Source organism: Pteropus medius, unplaced genomic scaffold (genome assembly GCF_902729225.1).
Source record: "Pteropus medius unplaced genomic scaffold, Ma_sr-lr_union100, whole genome shotgun sequence".
In the NCBI taxonomy this organism is placed as follows: domain Eukaryota; kingdom Metazoa; phylum Chordata; class Mammalia; order Chiroptera; family Pteropodidae; genus Pteropus; species Pteropus medius.
In genome coordinates, this window is record NW_024350923.1 from 4,918,210 (window position 1) to 4,935,923 (window position 17,714).

General features: G+C 53.9%; 1 protein-coding gene across 2 annotated transcripts; it reads right to left on the reverse strand.

Annotated features, from left to right (window-relative positions):
- Positions 1-807: 807 nt before the first annotated feature.
- On the reverse strand, positions 808-16,983 carry NPAS4 (neuronal PAS domain protein 4). 2 transcript variants are annotated; one of them, XM_039840805.1, is made up of 11 exons: positions 15,881-16,983; positions 15,660-15,777; positions 13,243-13,862; positions 6,086-6,825; positions 5,221-5,372; positions 4,947-5,049; positions 4,567-4,828; positions 4,278-4,387; positions 3,801-3,936; positions 2,244-3,679; positions 808-1,558 (listed from the first exon to the last, which is right to left on the reverse strand). In XM_039840805.1, exons 4-11 carry the CDS (start codon positions 6,258-6,260, stop codon positions 1,530-1,532), a joined length of 2,403 nt encoding a protein of 800 aa, XP_039696739.1. In that variant the 5' UTR covers positions 6,261-6,825; positions 13,243-13,862; positions 15,660-15,777; positions 15,881-16,983; the 3' UTR covers positions 808-1,529. The 2 variants fall into 2 exon arrangements, with proteins under 2 accessions (XP_039696739.1, XP_039696740.1); XM_039840806.1 differs by lacking the exons at positions 4,278-4,387; positions 4,947-5,049; positions 5,221-5,372; ... (2 more) ...; positions 15,660-15,777; positions 15,881-16,983 and having other exon boundaries at positions 4,567-4,738.
- Between the last annotated feature and the right edge of the window lie 731 nt (positions 16,984-17,714).

Genomic DNA, 17,714 nt, shown 5'->3' on the forward strand with positions numbered 1-17,714 from the left:
TATTCTTGGAAATCTTTTCTCTTCACCGTTGTAGTCTGCTCAGAAGTTTGGGGCCTGCTCTAGCTTGCAGACCTGGAGGGAAAGAGGTGCCTATACTTTTTGGGTAATCTGAAATGGGACAAATCGAAATGGTGGTTCACTGGCTTTGGGGGCAGAGGTGACAACCCAGAGTGTGGATGCAGGTGATGTGGGTATGTTGCCCCCTTATGTCTCTCACCAACTGTGGGGGAAAAATTACTTTTTTACCTGTGATCCTCAATTTCTTCATTAGTGAAATGGTGCGAATATTCCTGTTCAGAGGCTTTATTGCAGTGAACAGGGATGCAAAAGCGTTTTTGGGCTGAAAGCCCCATGCAGGATAACGGGTCATCATTTCCAAAGGGCCCCAGAGGGAAGGCGTTTCCCCGCAGGACAAGGCTGAAGAAAGAAATGCGTGTCCCAAAAGTTCAAACCCACGCCCAGGAAAACGCCAAGCTGAATCGCTCGCTGCCCATTCCCAGGCCCTCTTCTCCCTCCCACACTGTAAGCACTACAAGCCTGGAGCAGGGAGGAGACTCCAATACCCTCTAGTATTAGATGCAAGGTGTAGCATCTGTTTCAGCCCCAAACTCTCCAGCTTCTAGCACAGGGTAGACCGCACACTGCATGCTCAGCTGTCGAGTGAACAAATGAATGAGTGAATGAAGAAATGCCAGGGCTGTCAGCAGGCCCAGATTTTACCTCTCGACCCCCGGAGACCCGTCTGGGCCTCCCAACCTTCTCAGGTCCCCACACTTCCCTTTTTACAGCAGTGCATGACACCAGGGGTACCAAAAAGGCAAACTGGACTTTATTATAAAGTTGGCTACAAAGTCACCGCAGCACCACGAGGTGGCCACCTGGACAGGCCCAGGCAGTCTGGCAGCCGGGTGAGTCCCGCACCAGGTACACGCACTCGTGCAAGCACACGTGTGACAGCGGCAGGTCTGCCTTTCTCCATCGGAAAGGAACGTAGCATCTCTTCGCGCCCCTCACCCCAGGCGCGGGGCGCAAAAGTCACAAGAAGGGCCGCCAGGGCGGCAGAGTCCATCGGAATTGAAATCCCGTTACTGGTGTGTAGAGAATTCTACGTGGGTGTCAAGAGCCCCTCAGGGCACAGGCTGGCCCGGGTGGGCGCTGCCTTTCCCCCACCAAGGCCCAGGGGTGGCTTGGCCCCCAGGAGTGGAGAACTGGCCCAGGCCCATGGGGCAGCGCGCGGGGGGGAAGTGAGACTCCCCCATTCTCCGCTTGAAATCCCGTTCAAGGAAACTCACTACGAGTGAATACAGATTGAAATGGAAACTGGGATCGCTGGAAGTCTCTAAATTTTAAAAAGAAGCTCCCCTCCCTTTCCCTCCCACCTCCCCCGCCCCAGTCCTGCAGGGCCTGGGGAATCAGATATATTCCCCTCCGGCCCCTAGAATCCCCCCAGCAGTCCAGGGGGGGTGGAGAGCAGCTCCACGTCTTGATGACAATATGCCATACTTGACGACGTTAAGTCACAGACTTATTCAAAACGTTGGTTCCCCTCCACTTCCATCTGCAGAGAGAAAAAGAGAGAAAGACGGTCAGTAGGCCCTTTACGAATGATAGGCTGAGGATGTGGTGCACTGCTGCCACATAGTGTGGGCTTCGAATACGTTGGCCCAATGACCAAGGCTCTGCACAAAAAGGAGCAATTTGGATGGATGGAGTGAAACTGTGGTTATAGTTTTGGAAAGGATGGTGCCACAGCAGGGAGCCTCGATGGGGCCAGGGCTGAGTTCCTCTGTCTTACTTTCTCAAACTCCTATGAACTCTCACTCTGTATTCCCTTTAAGGGGCAAGAATACTGAGATAGCACTCTAATCCCTCTCCCATCGAGTTGTTGTATGACCTTAGGCAAGTTTCTTTAACTCTGGGACCCTGATTGTCTTCATCTGTAAAATGGGGTGGCGATGGCTGATCTAGGTCTTTCACAGAGTTAAGAAGCACAAACCATTAGCCAAGGATTCTCTTGCATTTTATCCCACACCCCTAACTCCTTTCTTCTAGGCCTACTTGTCTGGAACGTCCATGTTAAGTTTTTTTATGAGTTCTTATCCTCATTGCTACCTTGGGGAGCAGAGGATGTTATCTCATTAATAAAACTGAGGTACAGAGAGGGGAATTACTCATTTAATTCCACCTAGCATCTCGCTGGCAGGATAGAAGCTTGAGTTCTTAAACATTTTGGCTGGACTCACCTTCATGGAAGCTGTCTTGAACTTGGCTCTGGAGTTGATGCAACTCATCAGTAAACCCATCGTAGGGGAATGCTGAGACACCTGTCTCAAAGGCGGTTTCATATGTGGCCAGGTCCTCCAGGAAGCTGTGGTCTTCTGGGGACAGGTTGTTGCAAGGCGATGGGGCCCCTCCTGGGACTGCTGCCTCAGGATCCTCCAAACTCCATTCCCCATTGGGGTCTGGGGTAGAGAGATCCATGAAGATGTCTTCCACAGGCGTCTCCTCCAGGAATATGTTATCAGGGTCCACCAGGAAATCCAGCTCCTGGCATTTCCAGGGTTTCAGGTCCAGGCTGAGCACAGGGGGGCCGGCCCCTGACAGGGACAGGTTGGAGTCCAGGGGCTCCAGCCCGCCAAGTGGCTCCAGCCCGCCCGTGCCAGCCTCAGCTGAGAAGGGCCTATCCATGCCATGAGCCAACTGGCTGATCTGCTGGATGAGACGGTCTATCTCATTCTGCTCTTTCTCAGAGTAGTGGAAGAAACTCTGCTTGACTGGAGAGGCCTCAGGTGTAAGCAGGCCTTCAGGCACCAGGGGGACATCCACAGAGAGGGGACCCCGGAGCTGGGCTAGGGCCAGGAGTGTGCAGTCCCCATTACCAGGGCTGCTAGGACTTGGGGGCAACTTCTCATAGAGAAAACTGCATCCCTCCTGGGCGAAGTAAGTCTTGGTGGGATTGGGGCTCAGTTGTTCTGGGAAAGTTTGACCAGGGCTGTTCAGGTGTGCTTGGAATGCTGTGCCGGGAGGAGTCAGCTGCTCATGGGCAGGGCTGCCCAGAGGCTCTGGGAAGGTGGCCGTGCTGGGAAGCAGCTGCTCTGGGAAGTTGGAGGTGCAGGGAGTCAACTGGTCTTCATAGCTTCTGGCTGAGGTTTCAGTCAGCTGGCTTTGTAGTGAGCTAGTCAGTGGATCTGGGAAGGTTGCACTGCTGGGCGTCAATTGTTCAGAGAAGGTCATGGTGCTTGGAGTCAGCTGTTCTTGAAGAGAGCTAGACGGAGTGGGCAAGCGGGTCTGGAAGGGCTCATGAAGACTGAAGAGGAAAGCACAGCCTCCTGGCTGGTGGGGTGTGTAAGGTGGGGTGCACACAATGTCCTTGCTCAGGTCGGCTTGAAGGGAAGGCTCAGGGCCAGATGGGAATGTCAGATAACTGAAGCCCAGCTCTTTGGGAGGTCGAGGAAGCTCTTCTGATGTTGAGACAGCACCCAGCTGAGGAGCACTGGGGAAATTGGTGCTCCTGGGAGCCCCCAAGGCTGGGGTGAAGAGTGGGTGAGTGCTGGAGCACTGCTCCTGGGAGAGGATGTTCTCAGGGAATGAGGGCAGCATGGTCGGGGTGCCCAGGACATAGGCTGCCTGGGTGTCTTCAGAGTTCAGCTGCTGGCGGAGGCTCCAGGCCTCTGTGTCACTGGAAGGGAGAGAAGAGACAGCTGGTAAGGGTTTGGTGTCTATTCCCAGAGTAATTCCTTGATATGTATCTCCTCCATGCCCACCTCAGCTGCCCCCCAGGCCCCTGCCTTGTAGCTCACCTGATTGGGTAGTTATTGGCAGTAATGGGGCCCTCTGGACCTTCTGAGTATAACAGGCAATAAATCCATGCCCAGCCTCCAGGCTTCGCCTGCAGTCTCACCACCATCTCTGCCTGAATATCTCCACTCTCAGTCACTGAGGGGAAAGAAAAGATGCAGAGTTAGAATGCCCATCAGGCAACACCACCTGAACTATCACCCCACTGACCTCTCCACTGAGTTGGGGTATCCATGACATCCTCTTCTGACTACCCTAACCTGCACCACTCAGCTCCCTACCTTCACTTCAGCACTTGGAGTCCCCCAGTTCTGATTCTATTCTCGCCTTGACTCCTCACCTTAGTGTTCACCCTATAGCATCCAAAACTGTTGGTCTCTGGTATTTCCCCAGCAGTTTTGATCATAGCCCTTCTTGGTCAGGTCTCCCATGCCCTTTCCCAGCTCCCTGTCTTGTCCCCAGCTTCTCTGGACACTCACACAGGCGGTAGTGTTGAGCAGAAGCGTGGCCCAGGTCCTCGGGGTGCAGCAGTCCATACCATGATTTACAGAGCAGTTCACTGCGCTCAAAGCCCAGGTAGATTAGGACACTGGGAAAGTGGAAAGGGTGAAGTCAGCTTTCTGTTTTTCCTGCTTGACCCGGGCATCTCAATCCCTCCCAGGTCTTCTGCCCGCTTAGATCCCATCCTCCCTGCCCCTGACTCCAGAATCTAGGGTACTCTCATCTCTGGCCTGCCTTCCTCCTGAGGTCTGAACCCTCTGGGCTTACCTCTCAGAGATGTCCAGTAGGACCAGGTCTTTAGCATGACGGCTCTGGAACATGGCCAAGAAGAGCGAGGCAAGGCCGGGGCCAGGACCAGGGCGGGGTCTTGGTTCCAGTGGAGCACAGAAGGCTGTGAAAACAGGGTTTCCTGCCCAGTAGGCTCCAGGTGGGTGAGCATGGAATCGGCCTCGAATAAGCACCAGTTTGTTGCCTGCACTCTGGCGCCTGAGGGACTTGGAGGTGTTGAAGCGACAGCGGAAGAGGCGATCTAGGTGAGTGAAAAGGAAAACTGGTAAGAGGGTGGATGGCCTTAAAGAGATGGTTGATGGGGAGGAGGAGGGCAGCAGGAGAGGACTGGATTGAGGAAGGAAGAAAGGAGTTCTCACCGGTGTCCAGGGCAGAAGGCAGGGTAAGTTGCTGGCGCACAGTTAGGTGGTCAGCTGGGTCAATGATGTCGTAGATACTGTCACCCTGGGCAACTAGGTCCACCTGGAGGAAGGTGAAGAAAAGATGACCATTAGTGAAGGCAGCAAGAGACAATCCTTAGCATCTTTCAGGGTATAAACCCTCCCTCCTGATTAATCCTCAAATTCTCAGAAGTAGAAAGCTCTGTGTCCCATCTGTGCCCCAGCCCAAGCTTAGAGCACCTTTAGCACTCACCATGGAGTGGCCCAGATGCTCGCTCACACTCTCAGACAGATATAGCAGCTTCCCCTCAGCCGTGAACACAAGCAGAAAGCCAGGTAGTGCTGCCACTATATCTTCAAGCTCTTGAGCTGAGAGAAGACCTGTGGGGCCCGCCAGAGGAGTGCCTGCAGGGTAAGAAGACATGATGAGTCAGGAGTAAGACTAGGATGCAAAGCAGAGGTAAGGAAGGCATGGAGTTAATTTTAGAAAATCTAGAGGAATTTGCCATGGACCTGCCTCTGCACACACTTGTTGACCCACTGCCCGCGGCTCTTGCCCAGAGAACCTGTTGCTGGATCTTCCCAGCCAGCGAACCCAACTTCTAAGTCGGCCTGAGCATCTTCGGTCCTAGATTTCAGGACCAGGGACAGCGCCCCCAAAGCCGCCTTAGCGTTCAGCACCGCGGGCAGCGCCTCACAGTCCGGTGGTGCTGTCTGCACCATGGACAGCGCTTCAAAAGGGCAGAAGAGCCCTTTCAGGATCACGAACGGATGCTGCGCTCCCCCAGGTTTTGACAGCTCCATCCCTGCAACTTCCCGGGCCTCCCTCTCCCGGCTCTCGGAGCGCCTCTGCGCTGGTGTTCTGTCCTGGCTCCCTCCTCTTATAAGACTGGCACCAGGGAGAGACACTATCCAAGGTCTCTAACCCTCATCTAGAACTAAGGTGAAGTCTGGACAGAGCTCAGGAGGAAAAGTAGAAGTCCTCAGTCTCCCAAGTTCCTTCTCTCCCCAGCTCGCCAACAGGCTGCCTAGACATGCGGTAGCCCCAGCGGGTTCCCTCAGCTCCACCATCCCCGGCGCCCGCCAGCTCCGGTCTCTGGCAGCCCCAGTTTGCTCACCTCCAGCGAAGAAGACGCCCTTGCGAGTGTAGATGCAGGCAAGACTCATAATGTGCAGGTAGGACAGCCGGACTTTGTCCGCTTCGGCCAGCGGCAGCAGCTCCTTGAGGTTCCGGATCTCCGCGTTGATCTGGTCGCGGCGCGCCTTGGAGGCGCCCTTGGTGGAGCGGTACATGGCTAGCGGCTGTGGAGCTCCAGCTCGGGCGCTCTGAATACCTGCTTTCCTGCCTGGACGCACCGGTGGCTTCCTCTTCCTTGCTTCCCGTCTCTCACTCAGGCTCTCTCCTCTCCTCTCCTGGGCTCCGCTCGGTTGCGCTGCCCCCCTCGCCTGCCTCGTTCCGCCTTATATAGCTCCTGCCAGGCGTGGGGGGCTCGCTCTAGAGAAAGGGGGGGCGGGAAAGCGGGAGGCTGGGCTAAGCAAGCTGCAGCGGGAGCTGCTGGCTAGGGAGGGGGGCCCTCCTCCTCCCTCCCTGGCTTCCGACGTCATCCCATGACGTAGAACGAGAGCGGGAGGGGTGCCGGAGGGAGGGGGAGAGCGGAGGCTGCGGAGGGGGCCGGAGCTGGCGGCAGCTGAGCCGAGAGGCTGGGAGGCAGGCGCTGCATTAGGAAGGCCTGAAAGGAGGTTCAGGGACCCAGGCGTCCGACTGTGTTCAGCTGAGGGAAGCGACAGGACGAGGGTTCGGGCTCTGGCAGGAGAGTCTCTAGAGGACTGGGCAGGGCTGATTCCGACCTCGGGTTTTCTAAGGAGATAAGGAAATGGAAATGGGCAGTGTTGTCCACACATGTCCCCTCGCTATTGGCCGAACAAATGTCACGCTCACATGGGGAGAAGGACCTTCCTTGGTCTCTGTGGGATGGGTCACAGATGGGGGCGGTATCTCTCTAGGGATTCCCTTTGGCACTTTCAAAGAACAAACCTCCTCCCCCATTTCCAAACTCGGGCCTTGGCGATTCAGCGGGGGAGGGGGGTTCCATGCGGGGGTCTCCGTCCCTAGCATGGGGTGGAAAAGGAAGCCTGAGAAAAAATGACCAGCTGAATTTGGCCTTGGTTCTATTTTCCCACTGTCAAGAATAGGAATACCGACACCAGCGCTGTAGTCTGCAGTGATTCTTAGCTTTCCTGTCAACTAACCTCAGCCACTGACGGGGGAAATTGAGGCAGAGTACCAGGGCATGGAAGGATCTGGATCTGCACCTAGGTATCCCTCCCCCGCCCACTCGCCCCCGTTGCCAGGCCCCAAAGCGAGCGGTTCTCCCCCGCGGATTGCAAGCCGGTGTCTCCCCGCGGGCCGGGGGCGGGGGCGGGGCCGGGGGAATCCCAGCTCCATATTTGGATAGGAATCCTCCGGCTGCTGCCGCCGCAGCGTTGGTGGCGGGCGGGGCCTGGCTGTCTCCGCACAGCTCCGGAGGGCTCCCCCCTCTGCCTCCGGCGAGGAGGATGGGAAAGCAGCATAGAAGTGAGGGGGGCTGTGCTGGACCCTCCGAGATCCCTGCACCTGCCAGGGACCCCTTTACTGAGTCAGGCTGTCCTCCACATCCCCCTGCAGCCTCCTTCCCATCTTCTGCACTAGGGCTTCTCTCCAGTTTCTCTACCTTCAACTCTCCACACCCCCCACCCTCGGCCAGAACTAGTTTATCTCATTGCTTGCTTGGTGGTCTGTCTCGGCTTCGTGCACACTCTACCCCCCAAACCTTCCCCATCTGCTCTCTCGAGTCTCCTTCCTTTCACCGTCCGTTTTCTCGCCCTTGCTCTATTTCTCTGGCTCTTTTCTGCACAGACGATTGTTCTCTTCAGGGGCTGAAGGGCTTTCTTTTCTCCAGAACCCCATAAAAGGGGAAGGAAGCAGGCCGGGGGACATTTTGTGTGGAGCCTCATTTTGAGGAGTAGGGGTCTCTATGAAATAACGTGAGGGGCTGGAAACGAGGCCACTTAAAAATTGGGGGAGAGGGATTGGCCTGATCGTAGAAAGTTGCATAGCAACGGTGGAGATAAACTTTGACACTAAGAAGTGAAATTTGGGGTTAAGAAACTCCTCACTCCTCATGGGAAAGGGTAGTGGCAAGAGAGGCAGACTGGGAGGAGGAGACAGCTACGGAGAATGATGTCTGAGAAAAAGAGTGTCTGCGGACCCAACCCTGACCTCTGGTGCCATTTTGGCAGAGGTTGGGGCCGTCCCCATCAACCATCCTGAGATGGAGGGAAAGAATGTGTGTGTGTGTGTGTGTGTGTGTGTGTGTGTGTGTGTCTGCTTCAACCTCTAACATTTTTTATATGGGTGACAGAGAAATGGCTCCTTCAGGAAGTACATCTCTGTTCCACTTTCATCTCTATCTGACCCCTGATGGACCCACCTGCTCCTCCCTCAAGCTTCTGTTTGGATAAGCCCTTGATCTTTGGAGGCCCTTCTTGGATGAAAATCCAGGGCAGTGTTCCTGTTTTCTTCACTCACTGATGAAGCCTTAGCCCTGGCTAGGAGACATTCTTAGTGTCCCTCTCTATGATAAGTGTCTATTGATTAGGTCCAGCTGGTCTCCAGCAAGCTGAGCAGATACTACGCAGTAAAAGAATAGGGCACTGGTCGCTGTCCGTGGTCCTGATATGATCACCAGTGAAGTCATACTGGCATTTGTCTGGGACATCAAAGAACAGCTCTAGTCCACACAGGCCTCAGAATGAGGCCCCAGTTGGCTGTCCTTTTCTCTTCTGAGGGTGAATTTGGGAGGGGGTTTCAGAGGCCAATATTTCTGAGCTCTGGGAGTGAAGTAAGCATGGGGCGGGGGGCTGGGCTCAAGGGAAGAGCCCTTGGATTTTTCCAGAATAGACCGAGGGACCAAGAGTTTGAAAGAAGGGAAGATGCTGGGTGGAAAGAGGTGAATTAGGGATATACACTCTGGAAGGGAAGAAGGGTCTAGAAAGGGACAAAAGAGGGGGTAGAGAAGGGCTAATCCTAGTTTGCCCATTCTGATTCAAGTTGAGAAGCTCTGTATGCCCCAATGTCTCCTCTCCCTAGGCCAGCTCCCACTCCCCTTGCCTCCCACCTCCGTGGAGCTATTTTTAACAGTGCAGAACCAAAAATAGCTTGGCAGCAGCTTCAGGCCGTGGGAGAGGAGCTATTTATATCACCAGTGACTGTTTCAAAATAGCAAGCAGGAGGAGGGGGGCGGCTGGCACACTAGAGAGCTCCTGGCCGCTGCTAAAAATACTGGCAGTGTGAGTCATCCTGGCCTGGCTGAGTCACCCCACTCTCCCCCCGCACCAAGCGGCAGGCAGCAGCAGCAGAAGAAGCTAAGAATTGGAAGCCTGATATGGGGGAGGTATCAGACAGAGCCATAAAATATAGGAAAGTGGGCAAGGGAGTGAATTGAGAGAGGGGCTTTGGGGTGAGTGTGTAGAAGAAATGGGGGTAGCAGGAGCCATCCAGCCAAACCCACTGGGTGAGCCTGCAGCATTCCCAGCTATGCACTGCTGTTCAGGGATTCTTGGACAATTGAAGGGAAGTAGACAGCTGTGAGAATGTGCGCGCGCACGCGTGTGTGTGTGCGTGTGTGTGTGACCGTGACTGCATTTGTATGTCTCTGTGTGTCTGTCTGCATGTGTCTTTGTAGTGGTGTGTCTGTACTCCTATGTATCTACGCGTTTGCCTATGACTAAATCTAGGCCTGTCTTTATAAAAAATGTCTATGACTTCTTGTGCCGTGTGTAGTTCTATGTTTGTGCCTGTATGTATTTACATGTTTGCAGTTTTCTGTGTGTCTCCTTGTGCATGTGTGTGTTTGTGTTCATCTGAGTCTGCCTCGTGCCTTTCCCTCTCAGCATCGATGGCGTGTGTGTGTTTACATGCATCCCCAGCCTCACTGCACCTTCTGTTGCCCTCCTCTCTGATGTCACTTGTTGGGCTCTTGCATCATCTATTTCTAACTCGTCTCTCTCCACCCAGCATCTTCCCTTCTTTCCATCCCTTGGCTCCCAACCATTTGTAAAGTTCTCTCTGCTGCATGCAATCTCTAGTAAAATGATGCAGAAAGAGAACCCCATATGACCTCTCCTTTTCTCTTGAACCATTTTGAATCCTCCTTGGCCTGCAGGAGTAAGTGGTTTTCCATCACTCCATATTTGGGGAGCTGAGGGAAGAGAAGGACTTTCTTTAGTTCTAAAAAAATTCCTGGTGTGGGCACAGGCATGCGCGGCACACACACACACACACACACACACACACACACATACACACACAGCTGAGAGAATGAGAGAAAAAAATATCAAGGTCCCTTCTTTACTGAGAGGAGCTCGCATCTGTTGCCATAGCAACCCGCCCACTCCTTCCCCGAAAAATCACCAAGAAGAGGTGATGGCATCGAGGAGGGATTGGCTGATTTCTTTATTATTTTTTTCCGAAAAAGGGCTTTTTATAGCAAAAACGGGCCGCGAGATCCCTTGCCCCTGTCTTGCATAGCTTTACTGGGGACATGGAGGGACATCACCCTTTAACATCTATAAGAGAAAAGGAGATATATCTTTTCTATAGATTTTGGGGAGGATGACTCCTGGGAGGGAGCTGGAGGGTGAGTAGGGAGTCTGCTTCTTTAGAATAGCATGGAGACTCCTAGTTAGGGCTGCTTTTCTAGACACTTGGGGCAAGGATCTGGACAGAGGGTTGTCAAACTGTGTCCTGTCTCGCTCTGGACAAATGTATATGAGAAGGAGAAAAGAGAGAAAAGAGAGAGAGAGAGAGAAGGCACATGACACAATACCAAAGAATGCAAGCCTCCAGGGGAAGATGGTCAGACCAGACAGGTGGACAAGATGGCTCAAGAAAGATCTAACTCCAGTCCCAGCTTGTCTCAGAGACCTCTTCTAAGGCCTGGCCATAAGCCACTGCAGCCACATCACTCTCTCAAGTGAACTGTCGCCTCTTGCCAAATGACTGGATGGTATAAAGGAAGAGATTCTTCATTTCTTCCTGTGGTTGGCTTGCTACAGAAACGGGGTCACTTGGGGCTGGAGGTTGGAAAGCCAGACCAAGAATCTGACTCTAGAGAGAAACACGTTCCACTTGCAGTGGACCGCTGCCTCCCTCAGCAGTCAAGGGCATGGCCTGGGGAGGGGTTTAGCTCTACATGACATGACTAAATAGAGGGATGAAAAAGACTTCAGATTTGCTCTGACCTGTTAGATCTATTCTCATGACAAATCTGACTGATATTATTAGGCTTGTTTGCTAGAAGGTGAAACAGAGGCTCAGAAACAGACGATGACTTACTCCAAGTCACACAGCAAGTCATCAGTGACGCTGGGTCTCAAGCCTGGCTCCCAGGCTCTTGCTCTTGCACCATGGGGTAGAGCAGGGGTCTACAAACTCTGGCCTACGTGCAAAATCTGGCCCACTGAGTGTTTTACAAATAAAGTTTTATTGACATACAGCCACATCTCTTTGTTTACATATCAACAAAGGCAGAGTTTTCACCCGACAAAGGCAGAGTTGAGCAGTTGCAGCAGAGACCCTATGGCTTGGAAAGCTTAAATTATTTACTAACTGACTCTTCATTTAAAAAGTTTTCTATCTTTTAGAGTAGAGGATGAGTTTAAACTAAGAATATCTTTGGACGTCTCTCCCTTTTTCATCCATAAGTTCTCTGGGACCAGGGAGTGCCAAGCTGTCATTTCATCTCTCTTTACTCTTCCAAATGCCACAGAACAATAGTGTCCCGTACTCCTTAAGAGTGGGGAGATTGGGAAGCTCTGTGGGCTAGGCTCCTTACTAGCATCTAGCTTCTTTGTACCTGTGTAGATGTAGCCTCTCCGTGCAGGAGTGATGCTCCTGTTTCCATGGCAATGTGAGTGGGAGTTGGCAATGAAGAGTCAGGGTACTCCATTCCATCCCTACCCCAACCCCAGCCTCAGGACTGTATTTTGGGAAGGGGGGTGTCCCATGGTTGGTGGTTAGAGTACCATCAGGAAAACAAAGTGCCCTGGTGGGAGGAAAATGACAGCACTGTGGGTTCTCAGGCCTCCTGGAGCCTCCAGGGGAAGAATCCCTATACGCCTTCTCAGAGAAGGTTAGTAACTTGCTCAGGGTCACATGGCTAGAATGAAATAAATCCAGAATTAGAATCTAGGTTTCCTGATCTCTATTTCTTTCTGTTTTTGACTAGATTATTCTTTTGAATTCACGGGTTTGAAACCACGTAAAGGTTTTCTAACATATTCCCAAGTAGCTTCCCAGTCCTGGGTCTAGGGCTCACTGGTCTGTGTAGTGAAAGTATCACCCTCATCTAGAACTGGTTTGTGTGATGACTGTCTCGTCTTGAGCTGTTTTCTTCCTCCTAAGGCCTTTTCATTATGTTCTCACTCCCCCAATTCTACTTGCTCAGAGAAGTATTCAGAACATTTTATCTATTTATGGTTATGAAATCAACAAATCTCATGTGAAGAGGGTACACACTGGCACCCACGCATTGAGACGGTCAGAGCTGGGTGAGTGGGCTGAGCAGAGAAGGTAAGGGACATGGAACCATTGCGGGGGTGGGAGGGAGGGACTGTAGCTCAGGTGGGAAAAGATGAAGCTTTCCTGAGCAAGGGCCTGAAGGCAGAGCTGAGAGAAGAGTTCACAAGTAATGCAGTGAGGAGCATGTCAGACTAGCCATATTCCCACAGGGAAGGAAAACCAGTCAACTAAAAACAGCGTAAACACAGAGCAGGCACCCTACACTTCTCAGCACACCGTGGGAGAGACAGGCGTGCAGGACACCGTCCTTGCCCTCGAGGAGCTAGAAGTCTGCAGGAGAAGACAGACCCTCTACCATTCACTTATAGTTCAGCCCAGTGTTAGAGTCCCCTCCGCCATCACTCTACACCTGGTTCATTCCTCCTTGTCCTGCTGGTCCTCCAGTCAGCTCCAGGGCCCCTCCTCAATGCCCCCCACGGTCCTCTGTGCTTCTCCATCAATGTACTTCTCACCCTACATTGTTACTGCTTGTTTATTTGTCTGTCTCCCCTGCCTGCATCTACTCCTGGTCTCTATATTCTTAGTGTCCAGCGTAGGGCCTGGCCCAGAGCGGGGCCTCAGTGTGTAATTCATTCGCGCACACACATCTGAGGGCTGAGTTTGTACCTGGCTCTGTGCTAGGCACTGACGATGCGATGGTTTGGAAACACACACCTGGTCTTAACCTCATGGAGCATCTGGGCTAGTGAGAAAGCGGGAACTCGATCAAGCCATTGAAGTGGGATGACTGCAGTGAAGAAGGTCTGCAGGGTGCCTGGGAGAGCAAAATTAGGTGTGGCCTCTTAAGAAGGCTTGATCGAGTTGAGTTACCGGGTGTCAAGGGACTGGCGGACTGGGCGAAGCTGTGCTGGGTGGGGTGAAGTGAACAGTGGAGTGAAGCATCGTGAATGAGACTACACAGGGACACATAGCCACAGAAGAAGCCGCAGCAGCCTGAGGCTGTGTTATCAGATGTGCGGCGTGAAGGTGGAGAGGGGCAGCCGGTGCTGCAGCCGGTGCTCAGGATGGCTGAGCCCCGACTCTGACCAGGAGGTTTGGCTCCTGTGCTACAGGTGGGACTGACGTGAAACCACTCAGCCTTGAGCAGAGGGGTCAATGGGGAAAGACTGATAAGTTCTTTATGAACAGACAAGCAGCTGGGAGGGAACCTGAGGCTTATAGAGGCAGAGAGGGTAGAGGTGAGGAGGGAGGGTCTGGGGTGAGACATCCACGTGGAGTCCTGGCTCCTTCATGGTGGGCGAGTGATTTAACCTCTCGTGCTTCAGATCACCTATCTGTTAAATAGGGATGGGAGGAGAAAAATAGCAATTACATCAAAGGATTGATGAGAAAATTAAACGAGTTAAATAATTAACGCACTTGGAAAAATGCCTGGCGCACAAAGGAGCACAATAAATGTTGAATGACGAAATGTTAGTCATTATTTTAACCTTACGAAGAATATTATTTCGAACAAGGCTCCGAAGAGATGGCTTCGGCTGGTTCGGGAGGCAGCACATGCCCTGTCACTATACGTGTGGAAACAGGGCCTGGAAACCACTGGCTCTTTGCAGCCTTGGCCCAGCTTGCTCTGAGAGCACCAGATGGGTTGGGTCAGGCTGGGGGCTGGAGCTGCTCCAAAGAGAAGGACGAAGATGACAGCTGGGGACCTGGAGAGGTCAAGGGATGTGCACACCCTGAGGGTTCCAGCCTGGGCCCCAGTGTGCTCCTTCCCTGGGCATCGCTGGCTCCTTTGAGGCTCAGCAAGTCCAGGGATGGAAGCTGAAGACGTGCCCCCCGCCCAGTGCTCAGCGACCGGCCTCCCTTGGCCATTTTTCAAAAAGCCAACCTCCCCCAGCTTAAAACCCTCATGGGTCCCATCACTTCTCATTACCGAAAGCCCTCCTGTACCTCTTGTCCCCTTCTACCCACTGGTGCCTAGGCCACCATAGGCTCCAGATTCAAGGGTCTCCTTGTTACCACCTGAATATACCTTGTAACATGAGAATTTACAGGTGCAGCACTTACCTGCACCTTCTATGTCGAATGTGTGCATTAACTCATTCAAACCTCACAGCAGCCCTACGACATCTGGGCTATTATTATTCTCACTGGCCCTGGACCCAGCAGAGAGGACGTCTTCAGGGAATGGTCCCTGAGATCCCAGGAGAGACTGACAGGGTTAAAGGCTGGGGTGATCAAGGGAAAGCTATAGGCTTGGGACTAGGCCAGTGACAGATGCGAAGCCCTAAAAGCAACCAAGAGACCCCCAAGAACAGGGGGAGGATGCTCCCCACCCTTGGGAATGCTGGAACTTCAGGGAGTGGGTTGAACCCTGCCAAGAAGGGGGTGGAGGCAGTTATGGCCTATTGATGGAGCAGCTTCTGGAAGTAGGAAAAGATGAGCCTTGGGCAGATAGGGAAGGGACACCAGGAAGCTTGAGGAGAAAGGACCGTCCAGCTGAAGGGAAAGCTCCTGAATCAAGCAGTGCAGACAAGGAGAGGGATGGAGGAGACTCCCGTCAAGGATGTGAAGATCTGAAAAGGATTGGAGGTGGGCTCAGTCTAGATGCCAGTGGGTTGTGTTTGATGCAGAGGAAAGAGTTTTGGGCAGAAGATCAGGAGACACTGATTCTGGTCCTAGCTCTCCCACCAGCCTACTGGGGTGTTATGCGAGCTTCTTCCCCTCACTGGGCATCAGCGTCCTTATTTGCAAAATGATAGGGTGTGGGTCCACTTGGCCTGGAAGAACCCTCCCACCTCTGGCACTCTGAGCATCTCTAGGCCCAGGTCCCACCTGGCCAGTGGCTCTCAGGCTTTGGAAGCTGAACTGTGCCACCCTGAGATCCAGTTTCAGGTGGGGATGAGCCATGTGCCCAGCACCAGGATCTGAGTGGGTCTGACGTCTCCCACAGCACCGAGTCCTGGGCCCTGCATGAGCAGGACCACTTTAGGCCCCGGAGATCTGGCCTGTGTGGACCGACAGGGGGAGCGGAGCAAGTACTGGTGCTGACCCTGTGGTTTTGCTTCTTCAAACCCAACCCATCAGGGGCCATTCTCACAGGTCTGTGCCAAGTGCACCAGGGGACTCACCGTTGGAGAGATTCGACGGGTTCCGAGGGGTGTAGAACAGAGCCCTAGGTCATCCTCAGAGAGGTCTGCACAGCCTGTGGCTGAAGCAACTCCTGCCTCTGTATTCCTTAGCTTCAGTCTAGTGGGAGGAAGAAGACATACCCCAGGAGCGTCCCACAGACCACCACGGAGAGACTCCACAGCCTAGCAAGAGAGCCCACTTCAGAGAATCCCAGACTCACGGTTGGAGTGGCACCCCCTCAGAGGTCATCCTCCTGGAGTGACTGAGGCCTAGTGGAGAGTATGGAGTGGCTCGAGCAACATGGCCAACCCTTAGTAGAGGTGGATCCTGAACCAGGTCCCTGGCTCGGAGCTCAGTGACCTTTGCCCACCTCTCAAGGTGCAGAGAAAGAGCCTGAGCCAAGAGGCAGGTTTCTGGGTCCTAGCCTCAACAATGCAAAGACTTGCTGTGTAACCTTGGCAAATAACGTCTCTTGAAGGGCTGCCTCAATTTCCCCTTCTGTGCATTGAAGGACTTGGCCCTGGCAATAGATGCTTTTTGGAAGAGCCATTCAAGGCTCAGGGCTAAATGCTCCAGAGCATGACTCTCTCTCTCCTTTGCCAGACTTGGTTCCCACAGCTGGGCTGGAGCGATCCACCTCTGGGTCCTTAGCCCCGGTCCAGAGTAAGGGTCCGGGGAGGTCTGGAAACTACACCGCTCCTCGGACATGGTCAAGTGCTTCACAGCTGTCTTCTTCTGTAAGTCCTGGTCAGCACGCCTGCAGGTGCGGCAGGGTGAGTACAGGCATTGTCAGAACGGGACAGGGGAGTCCACAGAGCTGGGTCCACATGGCCCTGGGAGCCCTGCCAGAGCCTGCAGGCCACACCTACATCCAGAAGCCAGCTGGCATTTGTAAGCAGTCTGGAACAGGTTTTGACTCCAGAAAGTTCCAGGGAGCTGGTGGGCTGCAGGAAGCCTTCGATGGAAGCTGACGTTTACAAGCAGCAGCTGGACCGGTTGGTCATGGGGTCCATGGGATCCAGAAGCTTGTCCAGGTTGAGATCAGTCCAGAAAGCCTCCCCGGGTCTGGACTCTGCTGGGGAAGCAGCAGCGCCTGGTGCCAGGGTGGGAAGGGGCACTCTCTGGCCCCTCTACTGGGTGCAGGGCCCCTCTATTGTGCCAGCTATTTTCAACGTCAAGAGAGGCGACAGGCCTCTGGCTGGGAAGTCAGCATCCCTGGGTTCCGGCCCATGCTCTCCAGAAACGTGCCATGTGACCCTGGTCAAGTCACTACTCTTCTCTGAGCCTCAATTTCCCTTTCGGTTTAATGAGGGGATTGGAGAAGTTGCTAAGCAGCCTTCTAGCTAAGATCTTAACCTGACCCCAGGCTGAGCCTAAGGAGAAAAAGGCGAAGGCAGGAGGCTGGAGGCGGCGTGGGTCTCCAGGGACCCAGGGTGGCCCCGCGGTCAGTGAAGTCCTCACCTGGTGTTTCACTCTGTGGCCTTTTCCAGAGAGGATCCCCACACGCGCTAGGCCTGGCATCTGGTTTCCTTCCAAGGTTCCTATGGAAAAGTCTCTCCTGTTGGGGGGGGGTGAGGTGGGGGGGGCGAGAGCAAAAGTAGGTGCCTCCTTTCTCCATGGTGAAATTTCCCTAAAAAGTGAGTGGAGGGCGTGAAGATAGGGGTGGGTGGGGGAGGGGGATGGTGCCGGGGGCTTCCCGGCCCGGGCCCGGTGCCGGCTCGCGACTCGGGGGCGGGGGCAGCTCCCGGGCTCTGGCGAAGCCGCCACTCCGCCGGTTGCCTTTAAAAGGCGCCAGCGCGCGCGCATCAGCAGAAGGGCTGCGGCTCTCTTCCAAAATAGGCAAGAACTGGGAGGCCGCGAGAGACGAGCTGAGAGCTGCACGGACGTCACCCGGGGCCTCCCTCCCCACCACCTAAATCAAGTCTCCATGGCAACAGCGTACCGCGGCGGCAAATGAATGAGCTATAGCTAGCCGAGGAGGAGCGCGCAGAGATGCGCGCTCTCTCGTTCAGCCTTCCTGGCGCGGAGGCTGCCCCGGAGAAGGGGATGCAGAT